This window comes from Lutra lutra, chromosome 10, assembly GCF_902655055.1.
Source record: "Lutra lutra chromosome 10, mLutLut1.2, whole genome shotgun sequence".
Lineage (NCBI taxonomy): Eukaryota > Metazoa > Chordata > Mammalia > Carnivora > Mustelidae > Lutra > Lutra lutra.
In genome coordinates, this window is record NC_062287.1 from 65,742,505 (window position 1) to 65,761,467 (window position 18,963).

The window sequence follows — 18,963 nt, forward strand, 5'->3', positions numbered from 1 at the left end:
CCCCAGCTATTTTAGGAGGTTTGTGTGTGTGTGTGGGGGGGGGGTTGTTCTATCCAGGAGGTTGTCCAGGCCAGTCCAGCAGGGAAAGGGACTAGGTGAGATGGCCTTTGAAATCCCTTCTGACTGCCTCTTCCTGCTTCCTCTGAGCTCTGCACTGGGGCTTGGCTTGGTCGCCATGATGACACTGTTCCAGGGTGGGCAGCTGCTCCTTATGAAAGGCCAAGTGATTTCATGCCAAGGGAGCTGCTGTTTGTTTGGGGGTCACGGGAAGGAGGGTGGCGTGACTTGTGGTTGAAGGTTCCGTGTGGCTGTAGCACATGGCCAGGTCCCTGGGCTGGGTGTGGGCTTGGAGCTGGCCAGGAGCGGTGAGCCTTCCCACCTTTGGCGGCCTTTGCTGGCTGGCGGGAGCATTAGTCCCTGCAGAGGTTTCCATCCTAGTAACAAACATCTCTACATTCCTCATCTGCTCAGGATACAAACACCTCCTCCGCTTGTCCTGAAACCTCAGAGTTGAAGGGTCTTCAGGTCTTGGGGTTTGGGGAAGGTCATTACATCACAGGATGCTTCCTCCCCATGCCAAGGTGGGACAATACAGTTTGGCTGTATTATTGAGATTCTGGGCAGAGGTGGAATTCCTTTTAAGGACTTAAAGGAAGACAGAAGGAAGGAAGGGATAAGGAGGGAGACCTTTATCGAGCATCCTCTCTGCTCAGTCTTGGGTACTGCCATTTCCATATGTGTTCATGGGAAACAGAGGTTTGGGATAAATTGCCGAAGCTGGAAGTCAGAGAACCTGCACGAGGTCTCAGGGTCAGCTTTGCAATGCCCCGAATGGACCGTCCACTCCTGTCACAGGGCACAGTCCAGCTGGGTCTGCCGAAAGCTGGAATGGCCATACCCCTCCCTGCTGCCCCCTGACCTTCCACCTGAGGGCCTGTCCCCACAGCCACCGGAGGTTTCCGAACTGAAGAGCTCCGTGCGACTTCTCCTCAGCTGTGATTTCTCCCCCTCCCCACCCACAGGAAAACATACTGTCACCGGCGACTGAACTTTCTGGAATCCAAGTTCAGCCTGCACGAGATGTTAAATGAAATGTCTGAGTTCAAAGAGTTGAAGAGTAACCCACACCGAGACTTCTATAACGTGAGAAAGGTGCGTCAGTAGCCCACTACTGAGAGCCACCCCTCCCAGGTCCCCTCCCAACCCAGTGGGATGCCCTGAGTCAGTCTGGGGCTGGTCCCCTATGTGGCCTTCCTTGGCCAGAGGAGTGTGACATGTACGTGTGCAAGGAAGACTGGCGGGTTGCCTGCCTGCTGTCGGGCCATGCCTCAGACTGTACTTGGTGTGACTCTAGGTGGGAACTTTTGTCCGTGTTCTGTATCTGTTGCAGTGGTATCCTGTGACTTGGAAAATACGGTACAGTCTGTTAATTGCTCCTAAGACTTGAGGCCAGGCTCCTTTTAAGGTGGAGGATGTATTCATCATGGAGAGAAAAGGCTGTTAAAATCTCTTTGGACTTGGGAACTTGTGGTTTGCTTCCTTCTGGATTAGGAGTAGGGAAGGATCCCATGTGCTCCTGTCTTGCCCCTCCCCTAGGGTACGTGAGCCGTAGCCTGGGCTTGGGTGGGTGTGTTAAATAGTCCTGGCCTCCAGGTTTTCCATTTTCTTCCACTTAACTAATATCACTGCTAAGCCTGGGGTGTTTGATGTTGAACGGGAGTCACTGCCTGTTCCCGAGAAGTTCCCAGCCCAGTCCTGTCAGTGTGAAGTGTTGTGGCGCGAGTGGCTTCCAGGAAGAGCCTAGAACTGAGCCGACTTGAAGAGTGCATAAGACTCAGCCTGGGCAGGGGCAGAGGGCAAGGGAATGGAAGGGATGGCGTTCCAGGCAGAGGGCACAGCCGAAGACCGAGAGGGAGAGAGTGCTGTGCCATGGGAGAGGACAGACTATGTCCAGTGGTGTGACAGGAGCTCAGGTGTGAGCAACAGTGTGGTGCTGGGCTGTGGGGAGAGTGAGGTGATAGGTATGTGAGGTTCTGGACCATGTGGGGGCCCCTGGGTTTCTCAGAGGAAGCAGGGAGGGGCCATGGTCATACTCTGGGAGAGAAGCTCAGGGTGAAGGGTAGGGATTAGGCTTTGCCTTGTGGCCCAACCTGAGCTGACTCACAGTGGGCTCCTCATCTCTAGAGGGGCCTCTGTTGCAGATGTGACCCTTTGATGACTGCCCCTCCCCGGGGTCAGCTTTGAGAAGGGGGTGTTAGTCCGGGGAGTATATGGCTCATCTGTGGAACCCAGGCCTCCCTGACCTGATTGAGAACACTCAGCAGTAATGAACAGACCGCCTCCCCGAGGGAGGCCCCAGGGTCACTTCTGTTAAGCATCATGGGGTCTGGCATGGACTCCCACTTGGAAGGGACCTTAAGAGGGTGAGGTGGCTTCAGCTCATGGGCTGTGAGGCTTATGGAAATGTCTCAGGCGTTCCAGGTAGAGGTGAGAGGCTGTGTTAGAAATCAGCCACCTGGCATTCTCACCCCCGAGCACTGTTTGCTCCTTCTCTGTGAGGCTTAGGTACTCAGACAGGTAGGTGCTTCAAGGCACCATGCTGCTGAAATGCACCACAGGCCCAGGTGGGTGCCCGGGGAAGTTCCTTGCCTAGCCTGTGCAACCCCACCCTCTGCATGAACACTCTGGTCCTGGCAGCTTCCCGCTTCCTGGGGCTAAAGGGGTCCTTGCTAACTGCACTGGCTCAGACACTGTTTGCTTCTGAGGTGGGGCCCCCGTGGGTGTTCTAGGCCCACTAGCTACTCTCTGGCTGTGATACAGGAGAGAGTCCTGGTTACCTACCCCTAGGTGTTCCCTGTCAGTCTGGGGGTAAATGTGTTCTCTGGATAGGGATGACCTTGACCCCTGTGCTGTGACTCATCGGCCTGTTCTCTGGCACCACAGCAGTCCATAAACATGGGCCCGGATCTGCTCCAAGTCAGGCCTCCGCCTGCCCTTCCCTGCATCCTGGTTGCTGGCTGCTTTATCTGGCCCTGGAAGCTTCTTCCGTGGGAAGAGAGCCGGTTTTCTGAAACTCAGGGTGGGCTGGGATGGTGGCTCCGTATTTCCAAGGTAGCTGTCAGTGTTGGGAGCGCAGGCTGGGGCCGTGCTCAGAGGCAGAGGCTGTGAGTGGCCACGGGTGTGTGGGGCTGGTCTTTGTGAATGTGTCTGTAGCATCACAACATCACAACATCCCATGGCTTAGGACACCACGTGGCCCAGCCGGCGGGACTGTGTAACTGAGACATTTGTTTTTTGCTCAGAGCTAAGAACCAGGGCCGAATGTGTTTACCGCCAAGGACTAGGGTAAGATTGGGCTTTCTTCACGTTGGTTTAAGTGTCATATCAGGCAGAGCAAACCGGCTTCATCTTCTGTGCCTAACTTGACCAGTCGGCCGTGGCTACTCCCACAGCTTAGTGAAAATGCTGCATTTGGTTACTGATGTCTGACATGGCTGGGGGAATGGCCAGTGTTGGCTCAGGGACCAGGGGCCAGGCAGCCCTGTTTGTAAACTGTCCTGTTGTGAAAGCCTGGACCCGATGTGAAAGCAGGAACACATTGGTATCTTCCGGTGAATTGAAAACACGGACATCCCATGACGGGCTCTTTTGCGTGTTCTTAAAATAATCACCTTGGACCTTCTAAAGTTTGGATTGGATGCTTTCTGGATTGTCCAGTTGTTTTTCTCCCTCATCTTGTGACCTGTGGGGGTAAGGACAGCCTGCACCCCCTGCAGTGTGTCACTGGTATGCGAGAGGACGGAACCAGAAAACCCAGAATGTGCTATGTCATGCTGAGGTGGTTGAGTCCAGCTGTGTCTGGCTGAGCTAAGCCTGGCTGGCTACTTGGGCATCCCACAAGAGCCCCGCCTATCCCTGAGGTGACCAGATCCCTACATGGTGCTTTGGGTGATGTTCTGGCTTTTGGTGCTTTGAGTGGTTTTATATCTTTAATGGCTAGTGGCCTGTCTCTCTTGTTGGAAGGGCCGGATGAATGGCAGGAAGGGCCCCGATGAGTCAGTGATGTAGCCAGTGCCATGGGCTGGCTTGTATAATGTTCACAGAGATTCAGTAGATCAAATGTCCAGTTTGGCATGACTTGGAGATGCTGGCCAGCTGTGGACCACATTCTCTGGCCACAGGTCAGCTGCCTGCCTATCCCAGCCCTGGCAGAGTGCCCAGTTGGCTGCAGCAGGAAGGAATAGCACAGTCCTGGCCTGGGAGGCTGTTGCCATCTCCCTGGGGACCTCTCTGAGGCCCCCTGGGCTCAGGCCAGGGGAGTCAGGATGTGCACTTCGACCTTACGTCATCCCTCAGCCTGGCCAGGGCACCACTGCATCCAGGCTGCCTGCTGAAGGGAATGTTCCAAGAGGGGTCAATGGGAAGAATGGCATTTTGTGGGGCATTTGGCGGGCCCTTGGGGTTACATGAGGATGTGGATATCATCATTTGTTCATTTGTCCATCCATTGATTCAACAAATAAGTCATATTAGGCTCTGGTATAGGCTTTAGAGACTTAGACGAAACAGCTGAAGCCCCTGTGCTTTGAGGCCTGTGCTCCTGGTCTAGTGGCAGAGTCTACTAGTCTGTAGACTGAATTGGGAAGACATGTACGGTAATGGGAGCGTGTGTGCTAGCTTTCCTGGCTGGGCGGGGGAACAGCTGGTCAGTGTGCCGGGGTGATCAGGACTGGCTTCCAAGTGGAGGAGGTTGTAAGGGATCCCGCGTAGGTGGATGAGACTGGTGAGGGGCTAGAAGACCTGCCCAGAAGAGGAGACATGTGGGCCAAGTGACACCGTGCAGAGTAGCACAGTGCCTGGGGCCCCTGTTAGTGCTGGGTCATGGCGGGAGCACAGGCTGGGCAGCAGGAAGGAGGGAATTAAGGTTGGAAGTCAGCCTTGAACCCCAGGCGAAGGCATTTGGTCTTTCTCTTGAAGACTTGGGGGCCACTGATGACTTGTTAGCCGGGGAGTGGCCAGATCCCATCTACATTTTAGAAAGATCCCTGGCTGACATAACGAGGTCGAGAGGGCGGCAAAGCTAGAGGGAGGAGCAGTTTCAAAGTCTAGAGGAGACTCTGGGGGGAGGGGTGCAGGTCTATGGGTGCTGAGGTTTCGCACACCACTTTGAGGCTGGGACTCCCCGTCTCCTTGCCAGTGGGCGTGGGGGTGGGGCTGGCTCACGGCTGGTGGCGCTGTGCTGCAGGTGGACACGCACATCCACGCGGCGGCCTGCATGAACCAGAAGCACCTGCTACGTTTCATCAAGCACACATACCAGACCGAGCCCGACCGGACCGTGGCCGAGAAGCGGGGCCGCAAGATCACCCTGCGGCAGGTGTTCGACAGCCTGCACATGGACCCGTACGACCTCACCGTGGACTCCCTGGACGTCCATGCGGTGAGTGAGCCTCCCACCATCCTGGGTGGGTGCCCTGCCCCCAGGAAAGTGGCCCAGTGGCTGTACCTGGGAGACGCTGCAGCTCTGTGGCTTCCAGGCATGGAGAGGTGAAAGGGAATTTGGCCTCAGGGAATCACAAGGCATGGGACAGGGGACAAGGGTATGTGACCTGGAGTCAGGTCCCAGTTCTAACTCCCCTTCTGCCAGCTGGGAGTTATAGGCCCTTAAGCAATTCACTTACGCTTTTATTGCCTTGCTTATAAAATGGGGAATGCCATGTGCCTTGTTGACAGGACGGTTATTAAAAGACTAAATGATGGTGCAGAAGACAGTATGGAGTTTTCTAGGAAAAAGTTAAATACAGAATTGCCATGTATTGCAGCAATTCCATTCCCAGGAATATACCCCGAAGAACTGAAAGCAGGGACGGACACACATACATGCACACCCAGGTGGACAGCAGCATTGTCTCCAATGGCTGAAAGGGGGAAACAACCCCAGTGTTCATCAGTAGGTGAAAGGGCAAACAAGATGTGGTAAATGCTTACAATGGAATATGATTCAGCCCTGAAAAGGAATAAAGTACTGATACTCTGATATGGATGAACCTTGAAAACATGACGCTAAGTCAAAAAAGGCAGACAGAAGAGGGCAGTTAATGTACGATTCACCTGTACGAGGCACGCAGAGTAGGCAAATTCATGGAGACAGAAAGGAGAGTGGTGGTTACCAGGGGCAGGAGGAAGGAGTCATGGGCAGTCATCGTATAATGGGCACAGGGTTTCAGTTTTACGAGATAGAGAGTTCTGGAGACGCAGGGTGGTGATGGTTGCGCGATGTAATGAATGCATTTAATGCCATTGAACTGTACACTTAAAAATGGTTAAGATGATAATTTTGCATTAGGTATATTTTACCACAATAAAAAAGTCTTTGTTAAACAAAGAAAAACAAAAAACCACGGAAGGTGGTGATATGGAGAAGGTGCCTTATGAAGTCCAAGCAGTAACAGACACACTGTGATACTGACTGTTCAGTAGTCTGATGTTTTCTGCTCACTCAACTGGCTGGGCTCCTAGCCATGGTGCCTTGGAGCACGAGGTCCCTTGGTCCCCACAGAGGGCCCCATTAGAGGACCCCCAGGCTGGCTGAGTGAGGACACACGGCCTGGCTCCGGGACTTCCCACGGGCTCATGCAAGAACGGACAAAGAAGACATTGGTCAGCGTGGCCACACATAAGGCCACCTCTTGAAAGCCTGGAGGGGGAGACGCGGGTGAATATGAACAATATGGCGACCTGCCTGGTGGTCTCCTCTCTCCAGGGTCGGCAGACCTTCCATCGCTTTGACAAGTTCAACTCCAAATACAACCCTGTGGGGGCCAGTGAACTGCGCGACCTCTATTTGAAAACTGAGAACTACCTGGGAGGAGAGTACTTCGCTCGGATGGTCAAGGCGAGTGAGCCCTGGGCCTCTTCAAGCCTCCCCCCTGACCCAAGATGCTGACAGCACCTGCCTGCGGAGGGTGGGGGTGCTGCAGGCCTCCTGTTTTCCCCTCCCCGAATCCCTGCGGGTCCACCATCCAGCGGGCAAGGCCCAGGTGCCGAGGGTGCCCTGGCTACCAGCTCCTGAGCATGGGCGGGCTGGTGCTGCAGGGGCCCACCGCAGGCCACAGGAGGGCAGGGTATCCTGGTGCTCACGGTGTCCGGGCTCACCGCCCTGTCTGCAGCTTGACTTTGGCTGGGGGCATCTGGAGATGCTTCTGCTGCCTGGCCTGGTTATGCACAGCACTGTGCAAAGGCCTTCCCTCCCCCAAGAAGGAGCCTCTCCAGGGGTGGAGGAGCAGTTACATGGCAGCTAGGGGGTGCAGATCAGGTCTCCCCAGCCTGGGAGCTGGTGACGGAGGAAGCTGCTGGATCCAGCAGCTGGTGTGCTCTTGGGCTGACCTGAGCTCTTCTTGGTGCTAGGAGGTGGCCAGGGAGCTCGAGGAGAGCAAGTACCAGTACTCAGAGCCACGGCTTTCCATCTATGGCCGCAGTCCGGAGGAATGGCCCAACCTGGCCCGCTGGTTCATCCAGCACAAGGTCTACTCGCCCAACATGCGCTGGATCATCCAGGTGCCCCGGATCTAGTAAGTGAGGCGGCTTGCTGTCTGCTGTGCCCTCTGGGGACACAGCCTATCACTCATGCGCTACTGGGTCTGCACTATTCTGGTGGGGCTGGTGCTGGTACAGGCTTGGGCCTCTCCTCCCTAGACATTGTAGGGAGGAGATGACATTGTCCCATAGCAAGGGGTAGTCGGCAAAGCTCCTTGTGTCACTTCAACCCTTGTTTGTTGACAAACAAGCCTGTGCAAGGCCTAGTAGGAACCACTACCCATCTTCTCACTGGGGTTTGAGTGTGGGTGATCCTTTTGCCTGAGCCCCTGGGTGTGAGCAACTTAGTGGTAGCCTACACTGCTGGCTCTCTCCATGGCTATGATTCAGACGACCACTGGCTTCTCCCATCTGGCTGGTGTGGGGCTCATGGTCCCTCAGTGGGCTGGGATATGCAGTGTAGGGGAAGTGAGCTGAGGGGCAGAGAGTCTGGATACTGATAAATTGGTGAACTCATCTCTTAGACATTGGGTCAGCCTGAGTCCCCAGACCCCACTCCCAGCATGGCCTGTAGCCTGGGAAATCTCTCGGGTGGGCAGGGGTGGATGCTGAGCTTCAAACCAGTGCCTAGTGTTGCAGACCTTGCTGGGAACTAGAGAGGAGAGGAAGGACCTGTGTTCAAGTTGCATCTCTGGCTCTGCTCTGGGTGTTTATATGGGAACACAAGCTGCTTGAGAAAAGGATGGGGCTGTCCTCCCACAGGCCAAGGGGTTCACTTTAATTAGCAAGTCTCTGTTTTCCCCCAGTGACATATTTAGGGCAAAGAAGCTGCTGCCAAGCTTTGGGAAGATGCTGGAGAACATCTTCCTTCCCCTCTTTGAGGCCACAATCAACCCCCAAGATCACCAAGAGCTTCATCTTTTCCTCAAATATGTAAGTGTGGGTGGTGCTGCAGGCGATGTGCACAGCGATGGATGGGAGAGAGGATTCCAAGGGGGGCTGGGTCAGGCTTCCCTTCTCAGATCCTCTCTCTTGTGTGCTCCGGAATGGGCAAGAAACTGAATTTCTAAAATAATGAGTTTGCTCCAGGTAGCGGAAGTCCCCTTCTCGTCAGGGGCAGCCCTGGGGTGTGGGTGGGGTGTCAGGGAGACAGCAGTAGGGAAAGACTGGGGTGGAGTCGGTTCCTGGCCCGGTGGGGCTGGAAAGACTGGTTCCTGTCCCCCGCAGCACCCAGCAGCTGCCCCAGGTCTTTAGAAATGCAGACATTTCAATGCTCCTGCTTTTACCTTGAAATAATGGTTCTCCTGTCTTGTTTGGTTGAGTACAGGAGCCTGACAACATATGTTTTTCTGACTAGTTACGGGAGAGGGAAAGAAGGAATGGAGAGGATACCCAGAAAAGGTATGAGTGGAGCAGGAGCTGATCCCTCCCTCTGGGTTCCCAGAGTGGAGGTGGCTGTCATAGTGAGAAGTGAGCCCAGAATGCCATGGAGGTTTTGGGCGTCTGACGGGGAAGAAGGAGAGAAGATTCCAGAGAGCTAAGTGGATGGGGGAGGGCTGTTGAGTCTGTGTTTGTGTTGAGTCTGCCAGGAATGGTTTAAACAGGCCGGGGGACATCACTGAATTTATGTTTTAGACAAACATCATTCTGGCTGTTGTGTGGAGAAAGGCCTGGAACAGAAGCTGGCTGGCGATGGGTGGAAAGGGGCAAGAACAGAGTCAGGGGCCCCACTCCAACAGTGGGGAGAGATGCTGGGGGCTTCCTGCCGCGATAACAGCTCGTGGTTGTTGAGTGTTTGGTGCCTGCTCCCGGGGTCCTCGCTACAACACGATCTCGCTTCAGTCTCAGGACAACCTTATGTCACATCATTTTGTTGGTGTTAGTGCTAAGCGGAATCCTCACATGCTTGCTGTGTGTTAAGCACTGTTAAGCACTCTCCAGGGACTGTCTCATTTAATTCGCACAGCAGTCCTGTGAAGCTACTAGCGCCCGTTCACACAGGAGGAAAAGACAGGAAGCTAGGAGCTGGCCGAGCGGGCATTTGCAGGCGGGTGTCTGATCCCGAGCAGGGGTATCGTCCATGTGCTGCAGGGCCTCCCACGTAGGAAAAGTGAGGCACATGCGGATGGCAGGCTGGGGTCTCTGGGCACGAGGTGGGCATCGCTGTAGTATTGACAGGGCCTGGGCAAAGCCTGAAGGTGGGCTGGGGGAAGAGTCCAGGGTGCCTTTGGGGGTCACTACCACAAGTGGGGGAAGAGCAGGCTCGTGGAGCAGGAGTTGGGGGTTGGACATATCTTGTGCTTGGGGGCACTGCATCTGTGGGATACAGAGCTCGGGAGAGGGGCTGATGTTACCTCCATGCCAGGTCCTGGAGAGTCCGGATAGGGCATGGGGCTAGTGAGGGCAGGGCGGGGCTCCCCGGCCTCCCTGGCCCCCAGCCCCATCCAGGCCGTGCTGGGAGCTGTGGTGGCAGTCCTCTTACTGCCTTTGACACGTGTTTCTATGACAAAGAAGTCTCTGCCAAGGCCCTCATAGGTCCCTTGTTCCTTGAGGCACCTACTGCCCATATAGGAATGGGAGGGACTGGCAGACCTGGCTGGGGCTCCCCAGTTTGGGCCAGCTGTGGAACAAGGTGGACAGTCTTCCAGAAGCCCCTTCAAAGTGCCGCTGTGGCTGAGAAGCTACATCTTCTGTGGGTTCACTTTGGTCAAGGTCTGGGACCAGGTGACCAGGAAGCCAGTGACTAAAGGCAAAGTTTGGGCCCCAGCTGAGGAGCAGCTGCTATGGAAGGACAGACGGCTCAGAGGGCAGAGCACCTCCCTCCTGGGGATCACAGCTCAGCCTTCCACAGGGCCCTCTTGGGTGGGACCCACCTTGACTTGTTTGTGAGGCATCTAGGCTAGTTTCCTGTGGCCCCAAATGTGCATCGCAGGGGTGTCCTCGACTTACAGCCCCAGAGTCTAGACCTGGAGCCCATTTAGGCTCAGAGCCTGGTTGTCTTGCAAGGGCAAGCTCCCTGAGCATGTTGGGCCTGGTTTGTTCACAGGCAAGACCTCCCTCACAGGGTGGCTCTGAGGGTTACCTTAGCTATTGTGTGGTAAGTGCTTAGGGCCTGGCATATAGTAGGCTGATGGGAAACACCGGTCCCATTCCCCTCATAGCCACTGTCACTGCTGCTGTTGGCTGTTTCTGCTAGCTACCCTGCAGTGCTCCTCCTTGGCACAGCAGAGAGGTGGGTGGTGGGTATGGCTTCCACTGGTCACTTGGTGCAGCCCAAGTTTTCCCTTGCCATCACCACGACCACACCAGGGCTTGGCACTCTCCAGGCTGGCCTCCTGGGTACATTCAGAAGCCATGGAGGGACGGACTGTGGGCTTGGGCCCACTCCCTGTCCTGGGATGGACATGGCCTCAGGCTCCGCAGTCCCCAGCTGAGGTATGAGCCTGGAAAGCTAGGATTTCAAGGCCTCTGGCAGCTCATCAGCCTCAGCTTGAGACAGGACTGCTCCTCCCGCCCAGGTGACAGGGTTTGACAGCGTGGACGACGAGTCCAAGCACAGTGACCACATGTTCTCAGAGAAGAGCCCCAGCCCGGACGTCTGGACCAGTGAGCAGAACCCGCCGTACAGCTACTACCTGTACTACATGTACGCCAACATCATGGTGCTCAACAACCTCCGCAGGTGGGTGGGCCCGGCCCTGCACACGCGCGTGCGCTCCTCGCCTCACACCCCGTGACGCGCCGGCATACGACACGGGACTGCGGACATGATTGTACACAGTGCGGCCAAGCTGTGCCTGTACACACGGGTGCATCCGCGTGCCCCCCAGCTCCTGTGTGTACCTGTCTGTCTCTGGCCTGACACAGACACGAGACGTGCCAACACTCGCCCGCGTTCTTTCCGTGATACCAGCGGTGTTCATGCACGATGTGTGTAACAAGTGTGTACCTTCTATGTGACAGGCGCTGTCCCAGGCACAGGACATGTAATAGGGAACAACACGGACTAAACCCATGCCCATATGGAGCTCCTGGCCAGTGGCCTCACCTGCACAGTCTCCCACCAGTGCGCGCGCGCACACACACACACACACACACACACACACACACGGGGCGACTCTGGTAGGAGTCGGGAGCCGGGGGCAGCCCACACAGACCTGTTCATTCCCCCCTTGCAAGTCTAGCCTCCCTCCTGACCTCTGCTGGGCCATGGGGCCTCGCTGGCTCAGGCTAACCCAGTGTAGTCTGTGGGTAAGAAGGTTCTGGATGGACCAGGATTGAAAGGAGATGGCCCGGTGTTGGGGAGGGGCAGTCCAGACTGAGCTTCTGGAGGTAGGGGCTTGAGTTCTAGCTCTGCTGCTGACCTGCCCAGGGGTTCTTAATGCCTGACTCCACCCTCTGGGTTTAACCAGTTTTATGACCAAGAAGTTGGACTTGACGGTTTCTCATGGCCGTTGCTGCTCTGAAGGTCTGTGAGAGCCTGGGCTCCAAGGCCTGGTGAAGAGCAGAAGGTGAGGAATGAACGGGGACAGAGCAGGGTCTCTTTCCACCATTCCGTCCTTTATCTGTTCCCCAGGGGCGGGGCGGGGGAGGGAGGTGGCATCCTCTGGTTCTGAAGATCCCTGGACCTGGCACTCTATATTTTGGGAGAGGTAGTTTCCAGAGTGCCCGTGACAGCTGTGTTGACTCTGCCATGGGCAAGTCTCTCCCCCTGGAGCAGGCCCTGAGCTAGGGGTACAGGCCCCAGGCCTGTGGGGCCCCTAGTAGGGTGAAGCAGGGGTCCTTGCTGACCAAGAGCCTCACTTCTGCAGGGAACGGGGCCTGAGCACTTTCCTGTTCCGGCCTCACTGTGGGGAGGCTGGCTCCATCACCCACCTGGTGTCTGCTTTCCTGACCGCTGACAACATTTCCCACGGGCTGCTCCTCAAGAAGGTAACCAGACGACTCATGGAAGCCTACCCGGCAAGGCTGGTCCTGCTCTGGCCTCCCCTGGGGAGGAGTGGGATCACCTGGGCTCCTGTCTGCCCCTGAGAGGCTCTGGCCAGTGACGTTAAAAGGCTGGGGCTTTTTTCTGGGTTGGGCTGTCCATTGTCATCTTGGTTTCATATTTAATTATGAAAGGAATATAATCAAACACATTGCAATTTGGATTTTCCAAAAGATGGAGAAATGGGAAAAAAATCCTTATTGCTATTACTTCAAAAGAAATAGCCATTATTAGCTTTTTGGTATTTTAGAATTCTCATCTTTTTTACCAAAGCATATTTCTTTTCTTTTCTTTTTTTAATTAAAGCAGTTCTTTTTTTTTTTTTTAAGATTTCATTTATTTATTTGACAGAGATCACAAGTATCACAAGTAGGCAGAGAGGCAGGCAGAGAGGGGGAAGCAGGCTCCCCGCTGGGCATTGAGCCCGATGCAGGGCTCCATCCCAGGACGGAGATTGTGACCTGAGCTGAAGGCAGAGGCTTAACCCACTGAGCCACCCAGGCGCCCCCCAAAAGCGTATTTCTAACATGCTTGTTATTATGAGCACAGGTTTTTTGTTTGTTTCTGCTCTTTGAATAAGCATTTTTCTGTGCTGCAACATAGTACTTATGTTCATTCTAAAGGCAGTTAGAAGGATGGCCCACAGCTTGGACAGTTTATAATTGATTCAACTAGTCTCCAGTTGTTGGACAGGGTCCATCCAATTTTCCACTTGTGTAAATAATGCAGCTACGAACTCTGCCTATCTGGTCTTCTCCATAGTTTGGATCACTTCCATGAGAAGGATGTTTGCTCAGATTCTTCTTGTGCCCTGATCCTGGGGCGGGGGGTGTCCCACTTCCATGAGCGGCAGGTAGTACATCAGAAAACCACTCTAGCCTGGTCAGGCCTGCCCCTTCCCATCTCTGAGGAGCTGGAGTGTTTACAGACTCAGCCTGTATGTTTATAGTCAAAGCAGCAGAACCACCAAAGTGGGGATCTCTCGGGCCGACCCACTGGGGGAAGTGCCTGGGGGAGGGGGAGCAGAGTGTGGGTGGCCTGGGGGCAGCCTGGGGCCTTTCAGCTGCCTTCCTGCCCTGAGCTGGGTCTTGTTGGGAGCCAAGATGGGGCAGAGGGCAGCCCAGGAAGAGAGGGGAGTGAGATGAACTTGCAGGGAGGGCGGGGTGGGTGGGGTCTGGCTACCCCGCCTTTGGGGAACTCTGGGCTTGGTGAGGGAATTGCACAGACACCACCCAGACTCTGAGGCTCCTGCCCGCCCTTCCTCCCTCCCCTCTCTGGCACTCATCACTGAGTTTGGTGGTTCTTTTGCAGAGTCCGGTGTTGCAGTATCTCTACTACCTTGCTCAGATCCCCATTGCCATGTCTCCTCTTAGCAACAACAGTCTGTTTCTTGAATATTCCAAAAACCCTCTGAGGGAATTCCTGCACAAGGGACTGCATGTTTCTCTCTCCACCGACGACCCCATGCAGTTCCACTACACAAAGGTGAGGATGTCAGGCGCCCCAGCAGGCCCCAGTCCTGGCCTGTCCCCCACACTGCAGGCCCTGGAGCACAAACTCAGTTCTGCTTTTGGGGTGGGGCTTGGTGCCCAGTGAAGGCAAGAGGTAAGCTCCTGGTGAGCGAAAAGTGTTCCTTCCAGGAGCCTTGTCTTTGGAGTTCTTGGACCCTTGAAGGCACAGTTTAATTTTTTGCCCTCTCAATTTTCCCTTTCTTTAGCATTTACTATCTCTGTGATCTTGGTTAAGTTACTTGATCTCTATCTTATTCTTCTTCACCTGTAGAACAGGGATGCAATTGTCTCTATGTCTACCTCTGTTTTATTGTGAGGATTCATAAGGTAATGAACCATAGTCTATTTAATAGAGTGTCTGAATATAGCACATACTAAAAAAGCTAACATTTGGTTAACACTATTATTATTAGAATACTTGGGATCTGCAGGGCAAGGGAAGAGGAAGGGAGAGATGAGGCCATGCCTGGGGACCAGCCATTGACTAGTGAAAATAGAAGTGCCTGAGTCTTCTAAGACAGGCTCTCCAAGCTTTGGGGCTCAGGACCCCTTTATACTCTTAAGACCTTAAAGACCTTCAGAAAGCTGTTGATTACATAAGTTATATCTAGTGATTTTTTAAGTGTATTATAGAAACTAATGCGAAATTGAAAAATATTAACTCATTTAAAAATAGCTTTAATAACTCTATTACATGGTAACATAAAGAGCAATTTTTATGAAAATTAGTCACATTTTCCCAAAACAAACAAACAAAATGGCATTGGGAATGGCATTGTTTCACATTTTTGCAACCCTCCTTAATGTCTGGCGTAATAGAAGACAGTAGGATTGTTGTATCTGCATCTGCATTCAATCTGTTATGATGCCTTGTTTTTATCAAAGCATATGATGAAAATCTTGCCTCACAAAGATAATGGTTGGAAGAGGGATGCCCTTTCAAAAGGCCTCGGGGACCCTGGATCTCACTTTGAGAACCGCTGCTCTCGGTTCTCCCACAGAGGCAGTGGGGTGTCCAAGAGCTTGTGACCAGTGGCAGACATCTCAAATCCTAGGGGATAAAGTGAAAGCACAACTCAAACCTAAATCCCCTTGGATTACTGTCTCACCACCTGATCATTTCTCATTCTCTGCTTGTCATACTTTATTCAGATTAACTTTGATTTTTGGACAATCTTCAGAAAGTGATGTGAAAAAGCAAGGCTACAGAGCACGTACTTAACATGTGCGTGACCAGGGAGACTGTCGCAGGAGAGCAGAGGCAGGCATCCCTATGCCTGCCACAGGGCTTCAAGCATGTGCCGGTCAACAAATCCACGTGGAGGCGTCCTCTAAGACATCTCTCTTGGGAAACCTGCGAATCTGCCAAAAATGCTCTTAGGAGTTCATCATTTAAGGGGGTGGTGGGGTGGGAACGTTGTTCGGTTATCCAGGTGCCAGACTTTAAATTAAAAGTAAAGCTGCAATGTCTGTCTGATGTTTCTAGCTTTGGAGATGTATGAAGGATTGAAAGGGGATATCCTACTGTCTAATACATTTCCTTTCGGGGGGGGATCTAGGAAGCCCTTATGGAAGAATATGCGATTGCAGCTCAAGTGTGGAAGCTGAGCACGTGTGACCTGTGTGAAATCGCCAGGAACAGCGTGCTGCAGAGCGGACTGTCGCATCAGGTATGGGCGGTGACGGTGCTGTCCTCCGTCCCTCCTGTTCAACACACATATGGTGGGCGCCCGTGGCAGGCCTGGCACTTTCTAGGCGCTGAGATCCGTGAAGACAACAAGCAGTGTGTCTGTCACACTGAAACTCATGTCCTAGAGAAACCTGGGGAGACTTCTGAATTTTCAGGGAAGCTCTTTGACCCTTTCAGACTCTCCTCAAATGTGACCTCCTCTGAGAGGCCCTCCCCAACCACCATTCTGCAGTAGCCCCATACTTGCCATTAGTCTCTATCCCTTTGATCTGGTTTACTTCAACATTTATTACTACTGACATTGTAATATGTAGTTACGTGTTTTGTCTTTCCTTCCAGAAGGTGAGTTCCATTACAGTAGTTCCATTGGACTGCTTTGTTCAGCATTATATCCCTCGGGCCGAGAATAGGCACATAGTGCACACGGAAGACACTCGGTCTTTCTTGGATAGTGAATAGTAGTACCTAGATTGAATAAAAAGTTGTAGGGATGGAACCTGGACATCAGTATTTTTACAGCTCCCGAGGGGTTCTGATAGGGAGCCAGGTTTGAGAACATGATGTCTTAGGCTCCCGGGGCCCTTCCCTGCGTGACATCACTGGTACAGGAAGAAGCTGCTTTGGTGCCACTCTTATCGGATGCTGATGCAGAGCAGAACTAATGGTTCAAGATTCAATTGTGCAGACCTGCTTCCTAAGACCGGGCCTCCCCAGAAACACCTGTTTGGCCCCGTCGGCTCTCAGGAGGGACTGAGTCTTCATGCCTTCATCTTGCCTTCTTAATTGCCAGCAGCACTGGGGAGAGGGTCTTATTATTGTCTCCTGATCGAGGAAAGCACATTCAGAAATGAAGGGAATGAATGTGGGTGTCAGGGTGACATCCTTGAGGACACAGAGGCTGGGAGAATTTTTAAGAACCCCATCGGGAACCATGTCCTGGCGGAGGATCAGCTTCAGGGGTACTGGTTTCATTTGGCATGGCCAATGTCAAAGCTGCCGTGTGGTTATAGAAATCAAACCTAAGGTTTATGGTTTCATTTGTACTTTTCTGGTTCCACAGGAGAAGCAAAAGTTTCTGGGACAAAATTATTATAAAGAAGGACCTGAAGGAAATGATATTCGAAAGACAAATGTTGCTCAGATCCGGATGGCGTTCCGATATGAAACCCTATGCAATGAGCTCAGCTTCCTGTCTGATGCCATGAAATCAGAAGAGATCACGGCTCTGACCCACTAGGTCCAGCAGTGGACATGCATCTTAACTTTTTGGTTTAATTTCAAGTCTGCTGCGATTAACAGTGGTCAACATACCAAACTAGGACCACTCTCCACGGAGAGGAGGCCTCTAAAGAACTTTCAGACCAGTGATTTTGGTTGCACCGTTCACTTTAAGATCTAACATGCCCACTTCTGTTAGTATTTCTGAGTAATAGATGGTGACTCCTCCTTGGGGATCTGGGAGCTGGACACTTGTCTGTACTCATTCCAAATTTTCCAAATATTTCTTTTGAAACCGCTAGTGCTTGCACTGTTGGGGCCAGGATCTTCCAAGGTCCAGTGCCTACTGACATAAGGTCTGTGTGGTTTTCTGCCAAAATCCTCTATAGACCCTGCAGGCTGGTTGGTAGTTGTTCATTTCAGCCTCTGGCTGGCTGGCTGCCTTAAACAAAACCAATTTCAAAGCTCCCTTTCATAAAGGAACTACTTTGAAAGAATTAAAATAGAAAACTTCCTTCTTGACAATTTGCATTTTTTATGAATTTCGTACACTGTTTTCTTTAGCCCTCCACCCTCCTTTCTATTTAGGAAGCCAAATGTGCACACCAAACCAATCGCTCCTATTCTGTGTCTTGGTTTTCTTATCTGAAAAGTGAGGATTTGGACTAGGTGAGTGGTTTTCAAATGTTGTTCTGTGAATCCCCTCCAGGGCTGGGGGAGGTTCTGGGTGCTGCCTTCTTCAAAGCAACTCTGCTGTCATCACTGTTACACTGGGCCTTCTACATATTTTCATTTGAACTCAGGACTGTGGAAAACATAGGATTAGATGATCTCAGTTCCAATATTCTGATGGTAGCCCAATTACCATTTTACTTATGAAGAGTGAGGGCCAGGGAGGTGAAATCTGTTTGAGGTCACACAGATAAGTAATAGGAACAGAACTAGTTTCCCCACTCCTTATCCAGTCCTTTCCCACTATTCCATTAGATCTCACAGATGTTAGATTTTTTTTAATCACTATAACCTCTGCTTTTTTTTTTTTTTTTTTTTTAAGGTGAAATGTCTCCCTTCTCTAACATGCAGACTTCTTCAGAAGACATAGATGGTCCCAGGGGCCAGGTAGAAAGCACTTTTTTTTTTAAAAATTTAAAATCAATTGATTAACATATAGTGTATTATTAGTTTCACAGATAGAATTTAGTGATTCATCAGAAAGCATTTTTTAAGACCAATCTGAATTTAAGCTTTACCAATGTACTCTTCATCTGTGTTACTAGTGCCTGGTACATAGTAGGTGCTCAATAAATGTACATTGAATGAATTTCTCTTTTGGCAACTTTTTAAGGACATGTGCTCCAAGTATTCAACAAGCTGCTCAAAGACCTTTCTGTCTATTTCTGTGGGCAAATGCAGATTATGAGAAGCCCTTCTGAATTATTATAGACTTAGAAGAACTCTATTTTTGCTTGTGAAGATGCTTCTTTGACTTTAGATTGTCTTGTCCTGTGACTTTATAATGCTCATCCCTTCCACTGGTTAACTTAGCATACACAACAGTAAATGTAGTCTTTTTATTAGGCAGACATGTGTGCTCTTCCAGCTAATGATGAAATTGACTGAAAACCTAGCATTTATCTTACTCATTATTTTTGAAAAACCCCCATTTGTATACATTTGTCCTAACATAGCAATTATTGTACAGTTTTTCATTGTCATTTTATCTGTACCAAGTATTTATTTTTAATTATTAAATAAAGTCTGTTAGGACTGTGGCTCAATAATTTAAAGCTATTTCAAGTTAATACTATTTAAAGCAAAACAAAACAAATGAATAAACAAACAAAATACAGAATCAGACCATTAAATACAGAGAACAAACAGATGTTTGCCAGAGGGAAGGGGTGGGAGGGTGGGTCACACAGGAAGGAGAGTGGGAGATACAGGTTTTCAATTATGGAGTAAGTCACAGGAATAAAAGGCACAGCATAAGGAATATGGTCAGTGATACTGTAATAACATTG

General features: G+C 51.8%; 2 protein-coding genes across 11 annotated transcripts in view; one reads left to right on the forward strand and one right to left on the reverse strand.

The window, feature by feature from the left end:
* AMPD3 (adenosine monophosphate deaminase 3) overlaps nucleotides 1-18,723 on the forward strand; it is a 47,016-nt gene extending 28,293 nt beyond the window's left edge. For all 10 annotated transcript variants that reach the window (XM_047693298.1, XM_047693300.1, XM_047693299.1 and 7 more), the window contains 10 exons: nucleotides 1,023-1,152; nucleotides 5,246-5,440; nucleotides 6,764-6,895; nucleotides 7,408-7,571; nucleotides 8,343-8,469; nucleotides 11,055-11,218; nucleotides 12,348-12,468; nucleotides 13,835-14,008; nucleotides 15,594-15,704; nucleotides 16,785-18,723. In XM_047693298.1, the coding sequence (XP_047549254.1) occupies nucleotides 1,023-1,152; nucleotides 5,246-5,440; nucleotides 6,764-6,895; nucleotides 7,408-7,571; nucleotides 8,343-8,469; nucleotides 11,055-11,218; nucleotides 12,348-12,468; nucleotides 13,835-14,008; nucleotides 15,594-15,704; nucleotides 16,785-16,961 (1,495 nt within the window). In that variant the 3' untranslated portion in view covers nucleotides 16,962-18,723. The remainder of the gene's footprint in view (nucleotides 1-1,022; nucleotides 1,153-5,245; nucleotides 5,441-6,763; nucleotides 6,896-7,407; nucleotides 7,572-8,342; nucleotides 8,470-11,054; nucleotides 11,219-12,347; nucleotides 12,469-13,834; nucleotides 14,009-15,593; nucleotides 15,705-16,784) is intronic.
* RNF141 (ring finger protein 141) overlaps nucleotides 17,257-18,963 on the reverse strand; it is a 40,614-nt gene continuing 38,907 nt past the window's right edge. The window contains exon 6 of the mRNA XM_047693306.1: nucleotides 17,257-17,747. Coding sequence (XP_047549262.1) covers nucleotides 17,732-17,747 — 16 coding nt within the window. The 3' untranslated portion in view covers nucleotides 17,257-17,731. The remainder of the gene's footprint in view (nucleotides 17,748-18,963) is intronic.